Raw genomic sequence first — 20,627 nt, forward strand, 5'->3', positions numbered from 1 at the left:
CGAAGTCACCCCATGGCCCTTTGGAAGTGGCTCGGCCACCCTACAACCAGCCCTTTTTTATTTTTAAAATTTTTTATTATTTTAATTTTGATTTTAAAATTAATAGATTTTAAACAATAAAAATTTAAAATGGGTCATGCCACCTAAAATTAAAATGCCAAAAGATGAACTTTTTATTGCAACCAAACATTTCTCTATTTTTAAATTGCGTGTCTTTAAGAGCACTCCTTTTACAGCCTCACCAATTTTTTTTATTTTTTTTTTGTGAGTCAATTTATCTAAAATGACCTAAATGTCCACTTTTTAGCCTCACTACTTTAACAAAAAAAAAATAGTTAAGTGAATAGTACTCACCAAATTTAAAAATTAATATTCACTCACCTATTGATTAAACATATATAATTTCCCTCTCTCTTCCTCTTTGCTTTTCGTTTCTCTCCTTTTTTTCTTTTTCTTTCCCAAAAAGTGTGATTAAACAAATATTATTAGGTTTTTTTCTTCCGCCAAAAAGCGTGAGGGGGAACTCCCCATATGTTAACACTTGTTAAACATATGGTATTATTTTGAGAAATGTTAGAGATGAATAAATTGCTCATATTTAGCCCATATTCTCTTACAATTAACCATTGGATTTGTAGGGTCCACCATTGATTTATATGAGATCTATATAAATCTACAAATTCAATAGTTGATTATAAGGGAATATAAAAAAATATAACAACTTATTCACACCAAGCATTTCTCTATTATTTTTTCCTTTCAAAGATAGTTGTATGAAATTTTGTCCAATTGGCCTGTGTATGTTCATAGGCAATAGTGTGCGTCACGCGTGCCTGCGTGTGTACTACCGAAATACTATTCGATTCCCATCATCAACTCACCCACCGCCTTTCAATATTTAATATGGACAGACTTACGAAATTCTACACTCGTCATGTGTCTTCTTTGAGGGCAACGTGTCCAGCAAATCTTGTGAGCAATAGCTATTGCCCTGTTGTGTTGTGGTACCAGATGTGAGGAGTCATGAGTCGATTGTGTGAACGTTGATTGTGTAGTAGTAGCAGTGGGTTAGTTATTGTTCAAGTCTTGTAACAATTATCAATTATGGGTTATTTATTTGTAGCATCTCATTTGAAACCCTAAACAAAGAGGAAGAGCAGATCCCCTTGAATTGGTTCGAGTATAGAATCAAACGTACCTTATTAAGTATGAAATTCAATAAGTTGTAGCTTTGTAACTAAGTCCGAAGAAATTGACTTATAAATTGATTTAAAATGTCTTGATATTATGAGTGGTTATAGTATTAAGTAATTAAATACTGATAAAAAAAAAGATAAAAAAAAGACTAAAATAGAGTAGACTATTGTAGTCGTCAACTGTAAAGCATAGTAATATGTTACAATTTTAAGTATCTTACATAGTTTAAATACAATCTTAATTGTGTGTACATAAGCTTTTATACAGCTCTTAGGATCCCAAGTGCTTCTGGAACAATCTTTTTGATATTTGATGAAATATATTGGTTAGATTGGTAAATGTAAAATAAGACTACCTTTGAGTACAACTGCACAAAAATAAAATAAAAACTAACTTCGCATAAAATAGATCGAAGCAATGCCGACTAAGCTTCTTCAATAGCTCCACTAGTTAGAGACCAAAGGCCACTCTCTGCACACAATCAGGACGTCTTCTGCTAGGCATCCGAAGGAGCCCCGTAATCTGCAGCTCTGTAACTGCCCTGCAAAACCTTGCTCTGTGGGAAACAGAATTAAGGATCTTCATGGATTACGAGATTGGGGGAAGGGGGGAGAAAAAGCAATCCCTGATGCAAAGAAGGCATATATGCAACATAGCGTTCCTAGGTGGGTTAGAAATCTCTTGTTTGAATCTAGAACAGCAATACTTAATTCACGCGGGACATACGAATCTCACATATAACACGGTTTTTCAAATTATTGCAAATGCACTTTTTGAAATCGTAAACCTTCAAAACCCAAACGGACTAACTGTATGTGCACATTCATACTAGTTTCGGAATTGCCATGTAATGCAACAAACATTTCGGAACATATAGACTGCAAACTATATGATGCTAATGAAAAACCAAGAGGATACTGAATTGAAGCTTCACTCTTGTTTTCAGATTCGTATTTATGCTTCCTTTTCTTTGATAGTGGGGACTGTTTCGACTTGTGTTTGCCTTTTGTACTAGGTTGAAGAACAACTGTTTTGAAAGATTGGAACCAGTCATGCAGATTGATAAGATCACCATGTTCCTGAGCTAGAGTGTACCTAGCACAATAGAAAAACATGAATTACATCCATTAAGGACTACAAACTTTCAGCTTCACAAGGAAGTTAACAAACCAGATGAAAGTAAAATTAATTTACATCCTGTCTTCTGATAAGGGTGGACCATAAGGCTAATGATATCTATCACATATTATCAAAAAGTACACATTTTAGTATATCACTTTAGTGTCATCACATTATATCTCAGACCGTATAAACTGCAATGAATCTTTAAACAGAATAATCTTTTATACCTGATCTAAGTCATAAAAGAACTTTTAATATGCTTGTAAACTAAAGATGGAGCTTGTTCAGACCCCTAATATGCCATGCAACTTATGCAAATATGCAATAGAACAAGCAAAATCATAACCAAATGGAGAAATCCTATGAGGATGTTATAGATCCTACCATAAATATGTCCTATTTTAAGAAGTTGATCATGTCAAATTAGTAACTATGAATTTCATTGCTGATAAAGCATCTTCCTTTTCAACTGATATGATTGAATGGCAATTTTACCAGTTCAACATCTGTTAATTAGTGAAAAAAAATTGTAATTACTAATAATTTTGATAAAATACATGTACATACACATCATACATACATACAAATATGTGTACTCATTAACTAAATAGTTATTAGAATATTGATTATCCACCATGAATCACAAATGGTTCCTCAAATAATTAATGAAAATGATAAATTTGTAAAATAATAATTATTGGAAGTTCAAATTGACACGATCAAACTTTTTTTGCTAAAAATATGCAACTCTAATAGGCATTCTCAAATGATATGCCAAGTTGAGCAGTCCTACTTTTATTTCTTAACACTTCCAATATGCAGTTCTGAAAAGAAAGGTTGACGAAAACCATTAAATAGCTTGTTTTTGTATCAGAATTTGAAGGCAAAATCCCTCCAAATGTTGCCCCAAAATCTTTTTTTTTTTTTTTGGTGAGTACATAGCAAAGAAACTACAAATTACAACAATGGGGTGGGCAACCCAAACAAAAAGCCATTAAACCACCGTATCAGATAAGGTAAACAGAAAAAAAAAAGAGGCAATGCATCAAATGAATGACGCGGGCCTATAATTTCTTGACACGAAGACCAAAAAAATGGACCACCAATTAAGACGGTAATATATGGTGTGTCAAAAATGACACAACCAAAAAGTCTAGAAAAGAACATGAAACTATAAAAGTTTCACAATCCTCTCCAAACCCCAAAGGACGGACAGGAACAAACGGTGATAGGGACTCTTAAACACAAAGAAAATAACAACATAGAAACAAAAACATGACTAAAAGCCCAGAACAAACGACAAGCAAATAACATAAAAAGGAAATAAATAGTACAAAACAGGAGAGTCGGTGGTTGAAGGGGCGGAGGAAGGGTCTTCACGCTCCGGCGCGTGTTGAACACACTCCAGCACGTGGTGGCCGGATGATGATGGAGCTGGCGGCGATAGGTAGCGGAGAGGCCCAGGAGTTCAGTGAGGTGGCGCATGTGAGGTTGTAGCTTCATGAAATGGACAGATCTGATTTTGAAAAAACAAAATCCAAAGATTTCAAAGAGAAGCCGGAACTGAAACTTGGAGAGGATGGAGAAGGCAGTGACCAGACCATCTACAGAGGAGGACGAGACGATGGAGCAGTTGATGTAGAATAAGTCGCCATAGGCGATGGATAGGGCCTCCGATGAGGCAAGTAAAACCTCATAGGAGGTATTTGGAGCCTCATAAGAGGCAGGAAATGGAAATGGAGAGGAAGGGAAGGGAAAGGGGATCAGAGGGGAAAGGATGGGAGGAGGAAGTCGAAACTTCCTCCTCCCATGGGTGAGAGAAGAGAGCGTTTTTCTTCTTTCTAGGTTTCCTAATACTATGTTGCCCCAAAATCTTTAGATGTAATCTTGGTGGATACAGATGCAACAAATCACACAATAGCTAACAGTGACTTCAAGCCATGGATATCACCATCATGAAAAGGACATGTCATTGGTCCAGAAGCAAGTGCCATGTGAGTGCTTCATTCAAACTTATACTTACATAACTGAGGTATCGTGCATAGATGGCAAAAGGACATTTCCACTCTTGCTGCAGCAACTACACTGCAGAATTTTGTAAAACTCCAGAAGATCAACTTGGATCCTTCTTCTTGGGTCTCCAATTAAAGCCTGAGATAAATGAGAAGTTTAAAAAACTACAAAGAGATTGTAAGACTATAAACTTAATTCTCCAGAACTTAAAGGTGAAGGCATGTTCTTCTCATGATATAAGAAACAAGACATGTCTAGGAAATCTTAATATATGACAATGCCTTTTCTTGCTGCATAGAATCCTGTTTCTTCAAAATTTGTCATATTCTGTCGCTGCGATAATCTAGCTTTATGGATTTTGGTCGAATTCCGTGTGACATCTATAGCAATAATCATATTTGAATATTTTCCCTTCTCCGAACTAGGAAAGATCATACGAATTTATTGGTCAAAGTAATCCTTGGAGTGCTTACCAATTGAAGTTTCTCAACATTCTTAAAGCACACAATTTCATGCAAAGGTATGCACTCCATAGGCCTCAAATAATCCCTGTTTCATAGGAAAAAAGAAAAGTCACTCCTTTCAGTAGGTGCATATTATAATATATTCATTGTTAGAATAGATGAAAGCTATGCAAGGACTCCATTATTCTTCTGGTTTATTACAATATAAAGACGGAAGATCCCAATTTTTTACACCAGTTTGAGGATCTAATAATGCAACAAGGACCTCTTATACAGTTTCTGGTCATTTAACTTTCATTTACGCACCTATCATGTTTATACATGCTGCACTGGTGGGCTTGGGGGGGGGCTGCCCCCATTCTACCCGCTGGACATGAAGGGCTCCTCGGCCCCTTCCTGGTGCAGAGAAATGCCCCCCTGCCTCCACTCTCAAGATAAGTAGGATCCCAGCTTTGCTTTCTTTACCAGTGCCACAACATTTTCTCTTCCCTCTATGAAACACGCGCAATGAAAACTGTTTCCCTCACACTTTTCAAGAACATAACAAATTTTTCGAACTCCAGGAGAGTGCCCCAATTGGTTTTTATTAGCAAGTATATCCTGATTGCTTCAAACCAGAATCCCCTTCGGATGATTGACAAGACAAAAGATTTGACATGTCAAAACTCTCACAACTCCAGTTGAACTAAGAGTGTAGCAGCAAAGTCCTGTTTTCAAGATGATAGCCCAGAAGCTAATACGTTTTTCTGGAAATACCTGTGACGTCCCCAGTTGATGCAACGCACTAAAAGCTCAAAAAATGAAGTATATTTAAAGACCCAAAAGAATATTAAAAATGGGACATATTCACTGGGGGGCATACTTAATGTCTGCCAAGGTCTAGTCTACTATCTAGTTGATGTCAAGTCCTAGTCTATGCTTCTCCTAGTTGGTACCCCTGATTCAATATTTTTCTAGTTTTTATCGAGTCTGAGGTAGCATTGTAATTTATGTCAAGCTCCAGTTGAACTTCTTTCCTTTATAAATCAGGAGTCCCACTCTTATTAGAAAAAAGGGTGCTGCAAGCCGATAAAACAACCTTGTTAGTTGTCAATTTCTTAGAGTTGAACACACAAAATTTCCGGCAACAGTGTGATTGCCTTCTTTCCTAAATTTGATTGCCTAGTCAATGTAGGTATGATTGCCTTGGCTACTGTAATCTTCTTCTTCTTTAGCTCTATATCAATTAGCAATGTGGGTTAGACAACTGATTAGTGTATCATTAATCCAAACGTCTGATCAGCATAGAAGTAATGAAGTTGTAGATTTAACATAACAGATAAAGACTGGATTATGAGTTCTCCTCAAGATCCTACGACAGATCCACATCCCCTTCTAAGCAAGAATGAAAATATCTATCCTTACCTGACCAAGCAATCTAGTAATGTGGCAGCTTTCTCATTTATTGCTTTTGAGTCCTTCTCAATATTTAAAGGGCTCCAAGATGAATGTCTCCTGTCACATCACACAGTCACATCAAAACCCCAAGAATCTGTGATTAATACATGCATGCATACGTACAAATACATCTACAAACATGAAAAGTAGAAAATTAATATGATGAAAATAAATATAATACAAAAAAGCATAAGAACATTCGAGTGTTTTGGTGCATATCTATACATCTTATAGCAGTAAAATGGCTATCCTTATGAATTTTCCAGAACTTTAATTTAACCACCAATGTCATAAAGATCAGATCAATCAAGAAAATAAGTAGCTTCTAATTTTCCCAACTTCCATTTTGAAACGCTTGCCCAGTATCATTCAATGTACATGCATATACAAACAAATAATATACCTTTTTTTCTTTTACTTCTACAGTTAAAGTTCCTAATAACTTAAACTTCCAAAGAAAGATAATACTTTTAGGCCGACAAAAAAAAAAAAAAAAAAAAGGAATAAGAAGAAAGCTAAAGAATTCTTGCATGTGTCAAGTCAACAGTTTTTTCTAAAAATGATTTCTAAAAATCCAGTAAATTTTGAATTTTTTTTTTGGGTTCATGCAGGGGCTACCTGGGAGCCTATATGGGTGCACCACAAAAAATTATCTAGGTGGCATAAGTTTGGAGTCCAAGCACAGATCAGGTAGTGTCAGAGTGGATAGCCTATTCTTATTTTGAGGTGTTGGTAATTATAGGGCCTTGATGCAATTGCAGTACTATCCCTATTGAGCATCACAATTGTGAAGTAGGCTATGGCAACATACTATGCTAGATACCTTAGCTTGATCAAGAAAAAGTCCAATTTCATATATTATTTATTGACAGCCAAAGCAGCATCTTGAACTCTTTGGGGGGCAGTTGATGATGGCTTAACGCTTCTAAAGTAAGAAACAAGAACATCTTGTTTTAAAAGAAGCATAAACAGCGGGTTTATACTTGGCCTTAAGATTACAAAAGAAAGCATTTCACAGTTTCTTGATATAACAATCACAGAAAGACTGATTTGTACCTGAATCAAAAAATGAAAAAGAAAAGAAGAAGAAAAACACTTAAAGAGACTTGGGAACTTTTGTACCCTTCGGTTCTTAAAAAAATTGGCAAGCAAAGTTTCTATCCTATCATCATAAACATTTCTCAGTCCAGCACCCAAAATAGCAAAAAAGTGTAACTTGTAGTCCCTTGAGTCACACCTTTCATTCAAGCTTCAAATGTCAAAAGCCCCAAATCTAATGATCTGAATTTCTATAACATGTTAAGATCTAACAAAGTACTGGAAACTAACATGCTTCACCTATTTTTAGCAGGCAATTCAAAATTCAATGTTACAATGGATGGAACAATAATATGTGGCATAAGTATGATATAAAATCCTAATACCAAAGAAAAAAAAAATTGAATAGAATATTACTTGGATATGTCATCAACATTTTGTTTCAACTTGCCATCTTCAAATCTCAACACAGACTGCAACTCCTTCAATTTTTCATGGATCTATCACAGGCATGTTATTTGATGGTAATTAGTTTGACTACCGATGATAACAAATTAATTCCATCTGTCTCAAAGCTATTAAAAGATGTAAAAGAAATACAGCACATTGCACAAAATGCAAGAAGCAAATGTAAGACTGATTAATTATATGATTATTTGGATTAAGAAGCAAATGGCATAAACCCCTGAGACTTCTCAAGTTTCTCAAAACTATAAGCATACCTCAAGAATGTCCACAGTAATGTTTTCCCAACTCTTTAACAACTGATAGAGCATCACTGCAGGAAGATCCCTGATTGAATTCAAACTTCAAAATAACGACATGAAGCAATAAATTTTTTTTAAAATAATCAACTACACAATGACTTATAAATTAAGGGTAACCTTTATGTTAGGTGGCAAAAGATTAGGCAAGGCATATATCGCTTTCAATATAACTACTGTAATTTAATTTATCTTGCACTTAAGTCTTGAAGAACTCTCAAATCCAATTTGAGGACATGGTTATTAGTGAAAAAATGCAAGAAATAAATCATATATTCTACAATGTTAATATATCAAAGCAAGATCTAGAACTAGAATCAATAAGTTCCACAGATTAATAACTTCCAATCTTCAAATACACGTCCATATCTACAACAATTTATTGCATACAAATTGATCAGTGTGGTTATATGTCAACAATTTTATAATTGTTGTTCAAATAATTCTAGTGATCACGCTAAATCCTGGTAGGCAAAAATATTAGGATAGAGGATGATTATAATGATCATTAAGGATTACATCCTAATTTTACAACAAAACCAATATTTTCTTTACAATTACTAAAACCTTATAAAGGAAAAAGAAAAGAAGTGCAGAGCAACATCACAGTTAGAAAACATGGTGTATAAGAAGAATACAATACAAAGTTCAACTCAAATTAAGATCATGAAACCTGCTATTCAGGACTTAGTAGTGATTATATGGGTTCAAGCCAAAGCCTGTGGGTCAGATAAAAAAACATGCCCCAAACATACGCTGAATCCTGAGAGCTTGACCCAAAAAAAAAAGAAGAAAAACTGATCATCCTACTTCCCAATAATTAGTTCACAATGAGGGAGAGTAAATAGGGGTGGGCAATAACCCGCACAACCTGCAAACCCGCCCCACCCCGTGCGGATTTTAGGTGTTTTTTTGCGGGTACGGGTTGGATTTCTTCCAACCCGTGCGGGGCGAGGCGGGTTACAGGTATAGGCATTTTTTTTTCCTGCGGGTACCCACCCCACCCCGCCTAAGTATAAAACTAAAAAACCCTAACCCTAATCATTTCAGCCTCTCTCTCTCTCTCTCTCTCTCTCTCTATTCTGGCCATTTCTCTTGCTCTCTCTCAGGTCTGTTCTCTCTCTCTCTCGTTAGCGGCTCTCTCTCTGCCGTCTCTCGTCTGCTTCTCTCTCTCGTCTACGCCACCGCTCCACCTCCACAAACCACGATCCAAGTGTTTTTTCTCTCTCTAAACCTCTTTCATGAATGGAAACCAAGAGATCTCTTTTATCATTATCTTAATCTGAATCATTCTTCGGTTTTCTTTTCCATTGTTTATAGGTTTGTAGTTTGTTTCTCGAGGTTCTAATGTAGGGTTGTGTTTGTTTAGGAGGAAAATAAACCTACAGAAGAGACGAAAATGAAGGAGAAGAAACTAGAGGAGAAGAAAGATGAAAAGAAAGAAGAGAAACCGGCAAAGAAGCCGGCCGAGGAAAAGAAAGGAGAAGATCTAAAAGGAGGAAAAATAACCCAACCCACACAACCCACCCCGGCCCACAATACCTGAACCCACGCGAATAAGCTTTACTTTGCCCGGGTAGTGGGTTGGAAAATCCAAACCCGCAAGGTGCGGGGCGAAGCCGGTGGAGGAAAAGAAAGGAGAAGATTTAAGGAAGCGAAGGATGGAAAAGAACTCAACCCGCACTACCCGCCCCGCAATACCCGAACCCGCACAGATAAGCTTTACTTTGCCTGGGTAGCGGGTTGGAAAATCCAAACCCGCACGGTGCTGGGCGGGTTGGGGAAAAGGCTGATATCCGCCCCGCCCCGCGCCCACTCCTAAGAGTAACACAGGTTTCATTATAATGTTGGAGTTCACTGAGTAAAGTTGCAAAAATACTGCTCCACCAGGGATACTGAAAAGGTCTTGGTAGTAGTTAGCAATCAATTAATAAAGGCAAAATGGCAATGGCATGTGATCAGTAGCACCTAATGAAAGCCCGCACAAAGCTTTGTGGAAAGACAAAATGCTAGGGCAGGGCTGATAATAAATAATAGATGAAACACACCCTTTGGTCCGCTATATGGGTTCTTATCATGCTAATTGACCTCAAGTAATTTATTTGCTAGCCATCTATCTTCTGCAGTATCCCCCATGTTTCTTACCACCATAACCAATTATGCATTCGCCAGTCATTTGGGAATTGGGAGCATGTGGTAAATTAATGAAAAGACTAACCAAATGGCAAGGAAGAATCACCAATATCTTCTAATCGGGTGTCATTAACAAGCTTATACATCCAGTAGCTGTTATACTCTCGACAAATATAAGAGAAATAAAAAATAACTGCAAAATTATAGAGGTAAAATAATTCAATGTAGTCAAAGTTAAAGAATTTCTATTGCAGCCAAGCTAAAGACTGAAAATATCATTACCTATCAAAAAAAAAAGACTGAAAATATCAATTAAAGCCTACATGCTTAGTGGCTTGCTGTTAACATCAATAATTATTAATTAGTTAAACAGCCAGAATATTTAGTACCAGAAAGAGTTGCCATTAAAATGCAATACTTCCCCAACCCTTTTTTTTTTCTCTTCAAAACCATAAAAGCAAAATTTTCATTTTTCAAAAAAAAACAAAAATGGATAGAGAAGATTTGCAAAGCGTTGCAGTTATATTCCCCTCTGGAAACCCTCAAATGTGAACCTATGACAGGAGAAGCTTATTTTGGTCCATCTAAATTGTAAAGTCATGCTACCTACCTCACTTTGCGTACTATCTGAGAGATAATGCCACCCTTTTGAAAGGTAGAATACTTTCGACGCTTACAACGATCACTAGCCATACCTAATCCAGAATCTTTATCTAGCTCCACATGATTATTGGAAGCCCTTGAGATGTACAAATCTGGATCAAGCGCCTCGCATAATAAGTCTAGCAGCCGGATTTTATTACACTTCCCTGCTTCATAGAGGCACTGCAAAATGCATTAATTTTTAATAAACAAAAATTCTAGTTCCTTGACATGGCGCATCAACTTAGCCAAGAGGTTACTACCACCTAATCATGAAAACAATTAAAAAGAAACCAACAAGTTCCAAAAATGAAGTTTTCACCAAAGAAATTATGCAGTTTTGCATTACAGGTGAAAAAAAATGAGACAAAGAAAACTCCAGGAAATAAAATTGAAACATACATTTGTAAATTTACAATGAAGAAAAGAGCAGGCCAAGGACTGGTGCTTTCATAATTTATATTGGCATGTGAATAGAAATAAATATATATATATATATATATCCAAAGCCTCACCAAGACCACAATGCTCCAGCACTTCTGCAATCTCTTCAATTCTGAGAAACCATGAACCAAACTTTTAGCAGTCTGATCAGCCATTTGATTCCTAGTGAAAGGTTTTTAACCAAAATCAGAGTATAATCATCTTCCTTTTAGCAATTTTGGGCATTCATAGAAAAGCAGGTAGTGTCTAATTGTTGAATATTTGTATTACCTCACATAAGATGGAAGCTGAGAAGCATGCTTCAATATTACCTCTGGTAGTAAACAAATTTTCTCACCCTAACATTGTTTGGGACAAAAAGAAAAATTGATGAGATTCCAAGCTTAAATCTCATCATGGATGTAGGTTCTTACAAAAATCTGAAGCATCAGAAAAATCAAACACTTTTAATTTGGGGTTTAGTTCACAGAGACGCAATTGTTGCTCCTGCAGAAATTTTGGCATGTGAGACATATCACTTGCACTCAAGTGAAAAATGTGCAAGCAATAAAAATTTTATGGAAATAACATTCCTTTTCCTGAGCAGTAAAACAAATTTAATCGCCGCCCATTTGCTATGTAAATTTTCAAAGCAGGGGAAACAGGGAGTGTGCCTGAAATACATGCCACCAATGCATTATATTGTATCTACATGACAAGCATAGAGGGTAGAGCCAGGATCTAACTTTAAGTGGGGGTAAGTTGATTACTAATTAATATTACTAATCATCATTTTATAAAAAATCTATGAATTCAAATTTGAATATCATAGTCAACATTAATACCCAGGTGTAATTTTTCAGACAGCTAGTTCTTTTCCTTTTGGGTTTTTGTGTGTGTTTGGGGGGGGGGGTTGTTGAAATAGGCTAAAAAACCCCTTCCCAAATTCCTATCTTCAAAATTTAGTTCAACCTTATAGAATTTCCTGCTTCGTATTATAGAAAAAATAAAAAAAATATATCACTTTTTGTTTTTGTCATTGAATAGAAAGTAAAGATAACTTCAGTAAAGGCTTATTATCCCTCGTCTAGAAATATCCAAAATTTGATGTCTAATATTCCCATCAATAGTTCAACTCTAAGAAACAATAATCAAATCACAGGTTAAACCAAGGCCTCAATCTATAATAAAAAAGAACTACCATTCGACTACATATGTTGGTGGTCATACATGCATATTCTTTAAAGGCAATTTAACTGATACTTCTAAAAACCAAACTATGATGAAAAAATTGACTTGTAGGAAAGAAGTTGAGTACTAAAAGAGCCAACTCAGAGTAGGAAATATGCGGACTTACTAGTGGAAAGTAAAATACTAAGTAACTAATCTGGTCCTGTGCAAATATTCAGTCAGACAATTGATTTCAAAAACACTCAATTTTCATTAACTCAAAGAAAAAGTTGGGGAATTTGAATCTTGAACTAAATAATTCATCCAATGAAATTAAAAAGTCAAGCAAGTGCAGCGACTTCCAAATTGATCTACTTACTTCTTGTTTTATCTAAAGACTTCATTAAATAGATGTATCTTTTGTTGAACCCCAAGCCTTTTTGGTTTTCAACATTTCAGGATAAACTTTTTTTTTTTTTGGTTAAATCTAAAAATGGTCAATGTGATTTTCATGTTTATCAAAACACTCCTTGGGTTTTAAAAAGTGATAAAATTGGTCCTTGGGCTTTCTAAGTTTATAAGGTTCGTCCTTCCATTTAGGTTGTGATCAACTTGAGTATTGAATGTTCAAGCTTGGTTCGTTTAATGTGGGAGATGACTCCAAGGTTAGATTCTAATATAATCTCTGGTGTGGGGATATGACCCTTAAGAAGCCTTTCGAAATTTATTTGGTATTCTTGAGCAAATGATGCTCTTGTTGCAGCTCACGTGGATCTTTCGAGATACTCCACTCAGAAGAACGTGAGCTTTGATACTCATGATTGGGCGGTAGATGTCTTTGCCTCGTTCTTCAGGATGGAATGCGACGGGAAGGTGAGAACAAGTTGTGGTGGGTTCCCTTCAAAAGATGGTTGTTTGGTGTTAAATCTTTTTACAGTGCCATGGCTTGTAATGATGGCATCCGCTTCCCTTAGAAGAGTGTTTGGCAGACTAAGTTTCCGTTGAGAGTGGCTCTTTTTAATTGGTCAGCAGCCCTAGGAAAGATCCATTCCATGGATAACTTCAAGAAGCGGCACGTTATTGTAGTCAATAAGTGATGCATGTGTAAAAGGAATAGAGAGTTCGTGGACCATCTTCTTCTGTATTGTGAGGTTCTATGTACCACTTGGAATGTTTTCTCCAGTCGATTTGGGTCGTCATGAGTTATGCCTAGATCAGTAGTCAACTTATGCCTGTTGGTGGACTATCAGCAGCTCTCGGAGTGTTATTATGTCGCTAACCACATAACCACTTTTGAAGGTGGTTAGTGGTTTTAGGGGTAGGCAAAGGCAATATGTGGACATAGATAGCACAATTAACTTAAGGTTTATCTTAAAGTAGAACTAAGATATGAGATGATTAAGTAACATGATTAAACAAATGAAGAATTCAACATTTTTTTTATGTCGGGGAACCTCTCTAAGGCAGGGCCTTTCGGACCCACCCCTACAAAGTAAACCTCAGTCCCGTGCATCACACCCTCGGAAGTTTCCCTACACGGAACTTGTTAAATCTCTGACTTTTCACCAGGGGGTGTGGTCCCAAGAGATTGTTTGCACCCATGAAAAATTCAACATTACAAGAGGATAAAGAAATTTAACCTTTTGCTTTTCTTCAACAAGCAGGTCACCAAGTATGAAGCTCAGAGGCTCCATGGAGAAGTGCTGGGCACATGCTATCTGAAAAATACTTTTTAAAACATAAAATCAGCACGGGCTAACCATGCTGGCAGGAAAGAGACAAAGATAACAATGACAAAAGACATGCAGAACCAACCTTCAAAGCTCTAATAAAAGATGTTAATGTTCCATCCTGGTTTAGGAAGTAGTTTCTCAAGAAAACAGCCGCCCTGTGACCAACACTAAACCCAGAACACTGCTTCACAAGGACTGCCTCAACAACAGCATCCATTCTCTCAGCTGGGGATCCTAATATGAACTTAGAAGGGCACAAGCGCTGGAGCACATTTGAAGGAAGGATGTTTCTTGGAGCATCCAGTGTTGTGGAAACTCCCATTAAAATAATTATTGGAATTTTTAGAACCCATTCGCTGATGTAGATAAAGGAATAAGTTGCAAGCAGTTATTGCACGATACAGATGACATTATATATAACAGAAAAACACAATCTTTAAATCTTGAGAATGCTAATCCATGTTCCACATGGATTATATGTAAGTTTACGTGTGTGTGCACATAAATATACGTGTGTGCGCGCACGTGTACATAAGTCTACTGATCTAAAAATATGTACATAAACATCTACACGGAAATATAAATTCATATATAAGCATGTGTGGGGGGCGTGCCACAGTGCAGTGGAGTACCTCAACATAAGGATGAAGTCAGATAAGACAGACCCACAACATCGTTCCATATCATCTATAATCACAACCACTGGAGAATCGTGGTTGTCTTGTTCTCTGTACCATGATGCTAAGATGGATATGTCAGCTGCCTGCTTTAAAGAAGCATCACAAACACAAATGAAATGAAAACCACTTCAACTGAAATCATAACATTTATTTATGCATGAATATCTACATCTAAGTACTTACATCCAACGTAGTTGTTAAGAACTGTCTCAAAAAACCTCTAAGGCAACCACCAATCCCATTCTTGGCTGAGAAGTCCATGGATGAAAGGTTAGCCACATGGCATCCATGAGATCTCAAAGAAAGGCCAAGCTCTTCAAATGTCAGTAGATCATCAACAAACTCCATATTCTCTGCCAATCATTAATCAATATTGCTTATTAGACAAAAATATTGGGAAATGCCAGCTGAATTACTAACAATAAAAACACATGGCATAGCAACAGGCCAGAGAAGAGCCAAAATTGATGGATCAAGTTGAATTCTTATTGTGGGATGTAAATGCAAGTATGCATCCCCAACCAAAAAGTATACATAGATCATTACAGTTTATTGTTCCTTCACCAAACATCACAAAGAACGGGAATGAAGGTTTTAATAAGAATACAGGTTTGAGTTCCCGTCAGTCAATCATTTACTTCAAATACATCTAACAGGGGGACATATTGCTAGTATCTACTTGATATGTACTACCATTTTCTCTGACCAAACTTTTATTTGAAGTATTGACATAGACAAGAACTTACTGGTCAGAATTAGCCCAGTGAACAGTCGTTTACAGGTAGCAGCGGCCACAATTGGAAAAGACCTAGTTGCTTCGGCGAAACCAAGTGTTCCAAATGATTTAATAGCATTGAAGGACTCACAGACCCAGCTATGTATCTCGTTCAATACATTAGTATTGATACCCCTCAAAACATCCTGCAAAAATAGTTCAAGATTCTATGTGATCACTGAGAAAATAAAGGAAGTGAAAGCAACATCCGATATCTTACACTTATATCGCTCTTTACTACATGATAAATATAAATTTAAAACAAAATAGATAAATTCCAACAAACACAAATAACTTATTTTTAGTAAGTAAAAAACACAAATAACTTGCGAAATCAAACACATTAAACTTGAATTTTTCAATTCCCAAAACCAATGTAATCCGCATCTTCTCTAATGCTCTAAAATGAAAATTAACGATAGCATATATGTAACGCGGAGAAAAACCTTGATGGTCAAGTCGATTCTAGACCAAACAAGCTCAAAAGCTTCCATACGCAAGTGCTCGTAGCGGCGCTCATCCCACTCTTCAGCTCTCTCTGCCTCCGATTTATCGGTCTTCTTAGGTGATGATGGAGATAAATCGATTCGCCTTCGGGTTTTCCCAGTTCCAGTTGATCTTTTCTCGGATTTTCGGGATGATGCTTTGTGAAGGACGAAGAATGTCTGAGAAAAATAAAAGGAATTCAACGGATATTAGATTAGTGCTCCATTTGCTTTGAGAAAAAATAAAGAAAAAAAGGAAAATAATCCCTCATCCAGTTAGTTAAGTGCGAGAAAAATATCGTTCCATTAAAACGGAAACCAATTTAACCTCAATACTTCTATTTTAAGCATCTTTCTTTTCATTTCCTTCAAATCCTTTTTCTCGGGAAACAAACGGAGACCAAAAAGAAAAGAATGAGATCGGAGAGAGCACATACCTGGAGATTATTGTCATTGGTCTCGGATGTAGTTTGAATCGGTGAATCCGTAGCAGCAGAAGCGAGCGCCATTTCGTGACAGCCAGTTCTCTCTCTCGCTAGCCTAGGGTTATCTCTCTCCCAAATTTTTTTTTGGCGGGAAAAAGATTCAGAGTAAATACGTAAATTAACATTTTAGAAACGGTGCGGTTTTGGTACTGGGTTGGAGGACCCTATCCCCCACCCGTTTGCGATTATTCGAGTGCTATTCCGAACCCGAACTGATCCGGTAAAGAGAGGCGAGCCGGATGCAAGCCTACGCTCTTGGGCTTTGTTTGCATTGGGCTATATTTCGGTTATCGAAGACCGTGCTATTCACAATTGACACCTGGACCTTAGTGGGTTGTTTTGTAGAAATCGTCGATAGCACGAGTTCAATTGTTAATTATAACACCGTATAATTATTTTTAGGAATTAAAAAAAAAAGCATAGTCCATGTGATTTAATTGATTTATAATTAGTTCCCTGTGTTATTAAAATGAACTCAAATGTCTTTAAGGTGTGCCAAAAAAATAATTTAGTCCTACAGTCAAATTTTGTCTACTAATTTAACATACTTCATTAGTATGACACCGACTAAGTATAACAAGTATAACAATTTTATTAGTTATAACGTTTTACACTATTAGAATATGTTAAGTCAGTAAACGAAATTTAACAGTAATGACTAAATTATTATTATTATTATTATTATTATTATTATTTTTTGCATATCTCATGGACTTTTAAATTTATTCTGATATGATAGGAAGTTAATTGCAAATCAAGTAAACCATATGGACTAATTTTGCATTTTTTCCTTGGGAAAATGATTAAAGCGTTACGGTTTTTACTACAATCCTTTTATAAATTCAAGTGGCAGTTTATATGGCAATAATCACGTCAGTTACTAATTAATTAATAACAGCAGTGGATAATGACAACCTGAATAACTCTATCATTTTTATTTAAAAAAAAAAAAAAAAAAAACTCAAAACTTTATTCATATACAAGAGGGGAAATCTCATCTATTCAAATCATATCCATATATATGATTTATTTGACTGTTGTTGTTACCCTGCCAATGTGCAATAGAATTTGCTTATCTGTTAACATTATTAACCTACCAACTTTGCAACATATTCAGTACACTTTAAATCCTTTATTTAACTGTTAATATCTACTATGATAATAGCCTTCGTAGCATGTACTACTTTGAGTGCATCGCTCTATTAATTTGTAACCAAAATTTGAACTGTCACATCAATTTATATAATAAAAAAAATTATAATATCTCGAGCGAATAAGTTTGAAACTTAGAAAGCTCATGAGCCTTCTAAGATTGGCGCAAATTTGCTAGGCTCTCAAGGAAGTTGACTTGATGACATGTAAATATGTAATCATTTTTAAAACTCTTATCAATTTTCTATAACCTTTGACTTTGTTGATTTATATTATAAAACTCTGTTAAACCAGTCATTAACCAACAAAGGCCCAACTAGATTCTTGTCTATGCTTGAAGATGTATTATCTAACTTTTTTTTTTTTTTTTTTTTTTCTATTGGCTTCTAAATTTGGTATAAATAACTGGTTCCAAGCTAGGAATGATGGTTGCTTTGAGAGGAGGTTCTGTTTTAGTTCAGGAGACATGATTGAGTGGAGTTTTTTTTTTTTTTTTTTTTTGTAGTACGGACAAAAGGGTGGTAGGAGTCAGATGGTCAGAAGTGAGAGCCAGCTAAGCCAGCCACATGAGATTGCTCTCACTCATTCTTGCTCAATTATGTCATCTTCCTTTGTTGCTTTCTTCACGTGAGTATGTGGGAAATTAGAGGAAAAGGGGGGGTTTTTCAGGAAATGACATCTAGATGTGACTAACTTCAATGCCATTGTTGTTTGTTGGCCCATAAACATACCCATAAATTTGCTCATCTTTTTTCATCGTCTCTTTTGGTGGGCTGTCTTCCAACATCTAAGTCAATAAAACTTGCATTATTGGAAATAACCTTATACGATTTGTCTCCACTACTGTAGTAGGGTCATTGATGGCTCCTTGTATTATAATTTTTTTTTAAAAAAAATAATAATAGGGGTTGTTTGGCTGCCTCGCATCATGCAAACTAATTAAGCAGTTTTTTATTATTTTTTATTTTTTTAAAGCAAGAAGAGTAAATGGGCAACTAAAGATTATATTTCTAGATGTGAATATAACCATATTAGCGACTTGCCCGTCGAGATACTAGTTAAGAGGATATATAAATATATACCGAACACAATCCGGTTGACCCGCCACCCGATTAGCTTTAACCTGAACACAACTCGTTTAGATAAATGGATGGAAATTTAAAACACAAACACGACATAACAAATAACCAGGTAACTTGACATGATCCGTTTGACCTAACATGACCCGACACATTTGAAGTAAAAGTGATGTAATAATAAAAACATTGGTATTCAATAGAATTCACAAATTACAATGTGATAAAAACATAATAGGTTTAATTGCTAACAAAGTAGCATTCAATAAAAACATTCACAAAGATTTACAATTTTCAATTTCATCATAGCAAATTTCAAACTATAAAGTTTATATGGTAAATGATTTGGGAATTGTCTCTAATATGTTTAATTGTCTATTCAAACAACAACTCCATCTATTGGAATTAAACCCATAACACCAAATAACTTACCAAGCAAGGTAAAATCATATTAAGAAAAAGATAATCAAAAAGAGCTAACAAAAACAAAGTATGTGTGTATAGTGCGGCGCTGCAGATAAAAGAGGGAGGAAGACAGTAACTTACATTAAGTTTTAGGGTTTTCTTTTTCTTTTTTTCTTTTAACGGGTTAGGCAGGTCACTCGCAAGTGAAGCAGTTTGATTCATCAGAAACGAAAATAAACGGGTTGATCCAGTAATGACCCAAACACGTTTAAATCAAACTCAAACCTTATAACTTCGTATCGGGTTTGCAAGTCGTGTCAAAATTATAAACTCTAATCAAAACAGGTCGAACTATAGCTTAACACCAATTACGTTAAAAACATAGGGATATCGATAAGAAAAATGATACTAAGAACAATAGAATTCAGTTAGTAATTGTTTGTGACCGGCATTAAGTGCTAATGGTGGGGATTCCTTATTGGAATAGATTTGAAGCCAAATCTTATCTAACTTTAATGAAACAAATCAAAAAAGTTGATAGACTGGTGATGAATATTTAATCCAACCCTAATTTCTTTCTCTCTTGCAAAATGGAATAAATTTTGGTAAAAACATACCTAACATTATAGTTACGACGTCAAGGTTGGATCGCTAAAATCGGCGGTCATATGATATCTTGCCAAGTGTTGGAGTCCTCCAAGCTCATGGCATATCACCATGCCCCATAGCAGCAGTAATAAAGAACTAATAACTATATATGACAATTTATTATTCCAAAGTACAACAATAACAAAAAAATTTGGGACCAATCAAGTGTTCAAAAGAGTCTGGGTCAATTATTATTTTTTGTTTAAAAAAAAAAACACAAAAAAACCCAACAAAATATAGATAACTTATTGCCAAAATGCCAACCTTAGTACATATCAAACACCGCAACTAATGGATATCTCGAAATCAAAATGCTTCATTGATGAAACGAATAGTTGAAGATACTCGAGAGTATGGAATTAGAATCATCTACATAACATAATAATATTAAGTTAGTTATATTAGAGGGATATTTTTGTCCTATTAAAAAATAAAAATAGTCTTCAAATATAATTATCTGGATATAACTAAATGGACTCAAATCCGAGTAATTCTAGATGACCTACTTGTGTCCCACTAAGAATAATGTGGCTATTAAAATAAATTTTTGATCAAAATTCAATAATAATCAATCACAAGCTCAATGGTGATTTTAATAGCCACATCATTTTTAGTAGGACACCTAAAATTACTACTCAAACCCAAATGGGAATCATAAACCAACATCTATACGTTTTATGTTATGACTATATTACAATAGTTGCAATATTCAGTAATGATTCTATTTACAAGGGGCAGTTATTTGCTTTGGCAATAGATAAAAGCTTATTATTCCATTAATCCCA

General features: G+C 35.5%; 1 protein-coding gene across 2 annotated transcripts; it reads right to left on the reverse strand.

Annotated features, from left to right (window-relative positions):
* Positions 1–1,372: 1,372 nt before the first annotated feature.
* LOC132192165 (origin of replication complex subunit 3) lies at positions 1,373–16,628 on the reverse strand. 2 transcript variants are annotated; one of them, XM_059607421.1, is made up of 17 exons: positions 16,514–16,628; positions 16,038–16,256; positions 15,563–15,737; positions 15,000–15,169; positions 14,769–14,899; positions 14,219–14,492; positions 14,044–14,121; positions 11,525–11,592; positions 11,326–11,416; positions 10,779–10,993; positions 7,994–8,063; positions 7,689–7,771; positions 6,201–6,290; positions 4,806–4,881; positions 4,343–4,470; positions 2,116–2,292; positions 1,373–1,753 (listed from the first exon to the last, which is right to left on the reverse strand). In XM_059607421.1, the coding sequence occupies exons 1-17, from the start codon at positions 16,583–16,585 to the stop codon at positions 1,648–1,650; spliced, it is 2,223 nt and encodes a 740-aa protein (XP_059463404.1). In that variant the 5' UTR covers positions 16,586–16,628; the 3' UTR covers positions 1,373–1,647. The 2 variants fall into 2 exon arrangements, with proteins under 2 accessions (XP_059463404.1, XP_059463411.1); XM_059607428.1 differs by lacking the exon at positions 1,373–1,753 and having other exon boundaries at positions 2,180–2,281.
* Between the last annotated feature and the right edge of the window lie 3,999 nt (positions 16,629–20,627).

Source organism: Corylus avellana, chromosome ca1, assembly GCF_901000735.1.
Source record: "Corylus avellana chromosome ca1, CavTom2PMs-1.0".
NCBI classification, from domain to species: Eukaryota; Viridiplantae; Streptophyta; class Magnoliopsida; order Fagales; family Betulaceae; genus Corylus; species Corylus avellana.

What these genes read in the sequence shown, in the direction of transcription:
- LOC132192165 (XM_059607421.1), bottom strand. Translation starts at nt 16,585, where the DNA reads ATGGCGCTCGCTTCTGCTGCTACGGATTCACCGATTCAAACTACATCC. An exon ending in TTGTTGAAGAAAAGCAAAAG is followed by an intron (nt 11,593 to 14,043) that starts GTTAAATTTCTT and finishes AAACAATGTTAG; the next exon opens with GGTGAGAAAATTTGTTTACT. An exon ending in AATGTTGATGACATATCCAA is followed by an intron (nt 6,291 to 7,688) that starts GTAATATTCTAT and finishes GTGATGTGACAG; the next exon opens with GAGACATTCATCTTGGAGCC.